The sequence below is a fragment of the Melanerpes formicivorus genome, unplaced genomic scaffold (genome assembly GCF_026170545.1).
Source record: "Melanerpes formicivorus ecotype bairdi unplaced genomic scaffold, bMelFor1.0.p_v2 SCAF_2625, whole genome shotgun sequence".
Taxonomy (NCBI): domain Eukaryota; kingdom Metazoa; phylum Chordata; class Aves; order Piciformes; family Picidae; genus Melanerpes; species Melanerpes formicivorus.
The window spans coordinates 23,856-29,855 of NW_027144976.1; the positions used below are offsets into that span (position 1 = coordinate 23,856).

Here is a 6,000-nt window from a genome sequence, read left to right on the forward strand (position 1 = left end):
TATGGAGGCTCCTGGGGAGGTGCTGGTGGTCCTGGGGAGGTGCTGGGGAGGTGTTAAGGGTCCTGGGAAGGTGTTGGGGGTCCTGGGAAGGTACTGGTGGTGCCAGGGGTGAGTTTGGGGGCAGTGTGGGGGTTCAGGGGCCCCAGAGGTGGATCTGTGGGTGCCTGGGATGGGTCTGGGAATCCCCTGGGGTAGGTCTGGGGGGCAGTTTGGAGGTTCAGAGGTGCCAGGGGTGGGGTCTGGGGACAGTGTAGGGGTTCAGGGGTGGTGTAGGGGTCTCAGGGGTGCCAGGGGTTTGTCTGGGCCCCCAGGGATGGCTTTGTGAATCCCAGGGGTGGGTGAGGAGTGGTGTGGAGGTTCAGGGGGCTGCCAGGGGTGGGGTGTGGGGGTACCTCCATCGGGGGGCTGGGTGCCAGGCTCTTGTGCCCCGCCGGCACCCTCAGGCTTGCTCTTGCTGGAGGAGGCCTTGGAGCCGAAGAGGCTGCTGGGCTGGTTCACGATGCGAGAGAGAGTCTCCAGCGGCTTCAGCGCCGCGTTCACCGTGCTGGCCATGTTGGGGCTGCCAGGGGGGCACAGGGGGGTCACACAGGGGCATCCAAGGAGCACTAGCGCCCCCCCCCCCGGCACAGCCAGGCTCCCCCAGCCCCAGCGTGGCCACCAGCACACACCAAGACCCTGCCCAAGCTCTGAAGACCCACCCAGGCCCCTCCCCACCCCCTCTAGCCCCTCTCCAAGCCCCCTCCAAGCCCTCCAGCACCCTCCCCACCCCTCCAGCCCCTTTTCACCCCCCCTCTCCCATCTCCAAGCCCCCTCCTGCCCGACCCCAACACCTCCAGCACCCTCCCCACCCCTCCAGCCCCTTTTCACCCCCCCTCTCCCATCTCCAAGCCCCCCTCCTGCCCGACCCAACACCCCTCCCCCACTCCTCTATCCCCTCTCCAAGCCTCCCCCCAAGCACTCCAGCCCCCTCCTCATCCCTTTTCATCCCTCCTCCAAGCCCCCTCCCCAGCCCTCTATCCCCACCATGACCCCTTCCAACTCCACAGCAACCCTTCCCAGCCCCCTCCCCACCCCTTTATCCCACACCAAACCTTCTCCCCCACCCCTCTCCTCCCCTCTCCCAATCCCCCTCCTCACCCCCTCCATCCCCACCCCAACCCTTCCCAGCCCCCTCCCCACCCCTTTATCCCACACCAAACCTTCTCACCACCCCTCTCTCCCCCTCTCCAATCCCACTCTCCACCCCCTCCATCCCCACCGCAACCCTTCCGCAGCCCCCTTCCGGCCCCCTCTCTCTCTCCCCCCACCCCCCTCCACACACCCCCCTTGGCCCCCCCTCACCTGGAGAGGTCGAGGCTGTGTGGCACCCCTGGCCAGGTCGTTGACCAGCCCCTTCTTGAGGAAGAGCCTGATGATGTTGTTCATGCCCGTTGTGCTGGGGCTTGGCAGCGCTGCTGTAGAAGCTGGAGGTGGAGGGGGCAGGACTCCATGATGGTGCTGATGATGCACATCACTGCCTGCAGCCTGGGGGGGGACACAGGGGGGCACAGCTCAGCACCATCCCCACCCCCAACGCCACCACCAACAAGGGATAGATGATGGTTAAGAGATGGTGGTGGAGAAGAGTACTAGGAGCTTCTCAGCATCCTTCAAGGATCATCTCAGCCCTCTCCGAGACCCATCTCAGCCCACAATGAGGACCATCTCCATCCCCAAGGAACGTCTCAGCCCTCCTGAGGACCATCTCAGCCCACCCTGAGGACCCCTTGAGGACCCTCTCCGCCCCTTGAGGACCCTCTCCCCGCCCTGAGGACCACCTCTACCCCTTGAGGACCAACCACCTCAAGCCCAAAGGACCCAACCCCAAGGAGCCCCCCCAGGACCTGGCGTGTTTCTCGGTGCTCTCAGCCATGGCCAGGTGCCCTGCCCAAGGCAGCCTTGACCTCGTTGACCAAGGCCACCTGGGCAATCAGTGCCACTGCCAGCGGCTGCCAGGCTGGCCAGGAAGAGCCTGGCCAGGGCTGGAGTGTCCTTGTCCTCAGCGTTGCTCTGGTTGTGGGGCAGGAGGTGGTCCAGGACGAAGGCCAAGACACTGCAGTCCTGTGGGGGGCAGGGGGGCAGTGGTCAGGGGAGGAGGGGCATGGAGGGGGCAGTGGTGAGAGGGGCAGGGGCATGGAGGGGACAGTGACCCTGGGGGACAATGTAACACCAAGTGATGCCATGACCCCTTGGGGACACCATGACCCCAAGTGACCCCACCTCAGTGACCCCTTGGGGAGATCATGACCCCAAGTGGCACCACCCACCCCCAGTGACCCCAAGTGACCCCACCCCCAGTGACCCCTTGGGGACACTGTGACCCCAAGTAACCCCCACCCCAGTGAGGGACACAGTGACTGCTTGGGGACACTGTGAGCCCTCATGGACACCGTGACTCCGTGGGGACATTGTGACCCCAAGTGACCCCACCCCAGTGGGGGGCACATAATGACCCCATGGGGACACCATGACCCTAAGTGACACCACCCCAGTGACCCCTAGGGACACCATGACCCCAAAATGACCCCACCCCCAGTGATCCCTTGGGGATATCTTGACCCCTTAGGAGCACTGTGACCTCAAGTGACCCCACCCCCAACTGGGGACAAAGCGACCCCCTAGGGACACCATGATCCCAAGTGACACCCACCCCTGTGACCCCTTGGGGACAGCCCCTTGGGGATGACCCTGAGTGATGTCCCCAGCTGCCCCCCCAGCACCCCCCAGGTGCCCCCCTGTGCATCACCTCCTTGATGAGTTCGGACTGCCCCACGCTGTAGCTGTGGTTGGCGATCAGGGTGGCAATGCCCACATAGGACCTGACCAGCTCTGCCAGCAGCCTCAGGATGGTGGAGGGTTGGCATCAGGGGCTTGGAGCCCTTCCCCCCGCTGCCGCTCATCCCCCCCGCGCCTCCCCGTCCCGCTCCTTGCGCCCCTCGCGGCCGTCTTCGGGACTGCAGGCTGGGCAGGGACAAGCAGCAGGGCACAGTCAGGGGGCAGGGAAGGGGCAGGGAAGGGGACAGGGAAGAGGGGGACAGGGAAGAGACGACAAGAAATGGACAGGGAAGAGAGGGGGAGAGGGAAGAGAGTGTGACAGGGAAGGGCACAGGGAGAGTATGGAGACAAGGAAGAAAGGGGGCAGTGGAAACAGGGAGGGGGGCAGGGAGGGGGGGCAGGGAGGGGGGCAGGGAGGGGGGGCAGGGGAGGGGGGCAGGGAGGGGGGATGTGAGGGGCTTGAAGAAGTCATTGAGGGGACACTATGAGGCTCAGGGCTGTGAAGGGGATGTTGGGGCCCAGATGGGGACCCCAGGGCCAGGCTGGGGACCCCAGGGCCAGCTCCTCACCCTCTCCCCTGGGGGGTCCCCGAGGGCGGCGTCTCGGCAGCAGCTCCGTCGGCACCGAACACCTGAGCCTGGGGGGGATCAGAGAGAGGAGGAACAGAGGAGGCAGGGTGGGAAGTGGGGGTGGAGGGGGACCCCCAACCCCCCCTCCCCCCAGCTCTAGAGCCCCTCTTACATTGATGGTGAAGCCAGGAGGGGGCTCAAAGTCGGGGTGCCTGGGCAGTCCCCCCCCGGTACTGCTGGTACACATCCTCCCCGATGTCCGACAGCAGCTGGCTCACCTCAGGGGGTGCCGCCGCGCTCCTCGGGGCTCCCCCTTCTCCCCTGGGGGGACAAAGGGGTCAGGGGGCACCCCCAGACTGACAGACCCCCCCTGCACCCCCCCCCATTGGTTCCAACCAGCGCTGCCTGGGCAGCCCCAAGGTGCCCCCTCGCCCACTGGGGACCCCCCAATTCCCTCCCCATCCTGGGGACCCCCTTGGTGGGGGGGTCCCCCATATCTCCTTCACCCCCAAACTCCCTTCTCCACCCCAATCCCCCCCACCCCACCCCGAGATGGTTTCCAGCCCCCTTTAAATGGGGTTTAACCCTTTGGGGTGGGTTTAAACCCTTCAGTGGTGGGGGGTTGGAAATTTAACCCCTTGGGAGGGGGCTGTTTAGCCCCTTTGGGGGGGTCTGTCCCCCTTGTGGGGGGGGTCTCAGACGTTGGGGTACCCTCATCAGGCGCGTGGTAGGCAGCCAGGGCGTTAAGCATGTCGTAGATGACCCTCCTTGATGGGGTCAGGGATGGGGGGGCAGAGGGGTGGGCTTCAGAGGGGTGGTCTTGACCAGCCTGCACGGCGTTGGGGGCCCTTGATCCGCAAGTTCTCGAACTCATCGTCAGAGGCTGAGGGGGGAGAGAGAATTGGGGGGGGGGTCAGGAAGGGCTGGGGGAGCATCAGAAGGGGATGGTGGGATGGGGTCAGGAGGGGCTAGGGGCTGGAGTCAGGAGGGGCTGGGGGAGGTAGGTTAGGGAGTGAAAGGAGGGGGGGAACCTCCATCTGTAGCCTCCAGGCCTTGCTTCTGTCCTGCTAAGCCTCCACGAGCCCCCCTAACCCCCCCCCCAAAGCCTCCCCCAGCCCCGCTAAGCCTCCCCCAACACCACCTAAGGTCCCCCCCCAGGACCCCCAGACCCACTGAACCCCCTCCAACCCTCCTTAAGCCCCCCCTCAAGGACCCCAGGCCCTTTCAGGCCCCCCTTAAGCCCCTGCCAAGTCCCCACAAGCCCTGCTAAGCCTCCCCCAACCCATTCCCTAAGCCTCCCCCCTCCCAGGCCCCCCCCCAGCCCCTCTAAGCCCTTTCCCCCTGCCTCCCCCCGGGCCCTGACCGGTGCCGGAGCCGCGGGGGGCGGGCAGGGCGATGCGGATGCAGCCGGTGGCCACCTCGGTGAAGACGGCAGGGCTGCGGCAGGCCGCGGGGCCCAGCACCCGCAGGATGTAGTTCACCTCCCGAGACCCCAGGCTGCCAGAGACCACCCCCGAGGTGGTGCTTGCCGGCACCGCTGGTGGCCGCCGAGCGAACCACCTGGGGAGAGGGGAGAGAGGGACAGTTAGCTCCCCAAAACCTCAGCCCAACTCCTCCATTCCCTCACCCCACCTCCTCCAACCTCTTCCCTCCACCTCCCCCATCCCCTCACCCCAAGCCCCCAACTCCTCATCCCAACACCCCAAAGGCCCCAAATCCTCCACACCCCTTGACCCTATCTCCCCATCTCCTCCATCCCTTCACCCCAGACCCCCAACTCTTCATCCCAACTCCCCAATTCCTTATCCCCTCACCCCAACGAAGCCCCCACCTCCTCCATCCCTTCACCTCAAGCCCCCACCTCCCCCATCCCCTCACCCCACCTGCCCCACCCCCTTATCCCCCAACCCTCCCACCTCCCCCTCTCCCCTCCCCCCCCCCCACCTTCTCCATGGTGTGCCTGAGGGTGCAGGGATCCTCGATGATGTGCCTGAAGAGCAGGGGTGACCAGGGGGGTGAACCCCGTGAACCCCGAGCTCTGGCTGAGGCCCAGGATGGTCCTGGTGCTGCGCAGCTGGGCGAAGAGCAGGGCGTGCTTGTGCTGCCGGGTCAGGCGCAGGCAGAGCCGCAGGGGCGGCGTGCAGCGTGTCTGGGTCCACCGGCACGCCCAGCATGCTCACGCAGCACCGCAGCACCGCCGGCACCGCCTCCTCCGCCAGCCCCCCGGACCGCCCCCCTCGCCGCCGCCCCCCGCCAGAGCCGCCGCCGGAGCCGCCGGAGCCGCCCCAGGGGTCTTCCGGAGAAGGAGGAGAGGAGGAGGAGGAAGAAGGGGAAGGGGGAGGGGGAGGAGGAAGGAGGGGCAGGGGGGAGCAGGGTCCGTCTCGTCGGTGGTGCCTGGGATGGGAGGCTGTGGAGGGGGATGGAGGAGAAGTGGGTTAAAGGTGGGGGGGGAAGGGTCCTCTGGGAGCTCAGAGTGACCTCTTGGGGACCAAAGTGATCTGTTTGCGCCCAAGGTGACCTCTCAGAGCCCAGAGTGACCTCTTTGACCCTCCTACCATTGACTCTGGGACATCAAAATGTCCCCTCTGAGAGCCCAAAAATGACCTCTTGGACCCCA

General features: G+C 66.2%; 1 protein-coding gene across 1 annotated transcript in view; it reads right to left on the reverse strand.

The window, feature by feature from the left end:
* The window catches only part of HUWE1 (HECT, UBA and WWE domain containing E3 ubiquitin protein ligase 1), a gene marked incomplete at its 5' end in the record, with an annotated part of 28,757 nt that extends 23,081 nt beyond the window's left edge, over nucleotides 1-5,676 (reverse strand). The window contains 20 exon segments of the mRNA XM_068171280.1: nucleotides 393-559; nucleotides 1,342-1,367; nucleotides 1,369-1,428; nucleotides 1,430-1,477; nucleotides 1,479-1,524; nucleotides 1,884-1,918; nucleotides 1,920-1,967; nucleotides 1,969-2,100; nucleotides 2,786-2,993; nucleotides 3,384-3,451; nucleotides 3,556-3,591; nucleotides 3,593-3,690; nucleotides 4,095-4,161; nucleotides 4,164-4,226; nucleotides 4,229-4,266; nucleotides 4,747-4,909; nucleotides 4,911-4,943; nucleotides 5,328-5,384; nucleotides 5,386-5,514; nucleotides 5,516-5,676. Of these exon segments, the coding sequence (XP_068027381.1) occupies nucleotides 393-559; nucleotides 1,342-1,367; nucleotides 1,369-1,428; nucleotides 1,430-1,477; nucleotides 1,479-1,524; nucleotides 1,884-1,918; nucleotides 1,920-1,967; nucleotides 1,969-2,100; nucleotides 2,786-2,993; nucleotides 3,384-3,451; nucleotides 3,556-3,591; nucleotides 3,593-3,690; nucleotides 4,095-4,161; nucleotides 4,164-4,226; nucleotides 4,229-4,266; nucleotides 4,747-4,909; nucleotides 4,911-4,943; nucleotides 5,328-5,384; nucleotides 5,386-5,514; nucleotides 5,516-5,676 (1,683 nt within the window).
* Nucleotides 5,677-6,000: the final 324 nt, after the last annotated feature.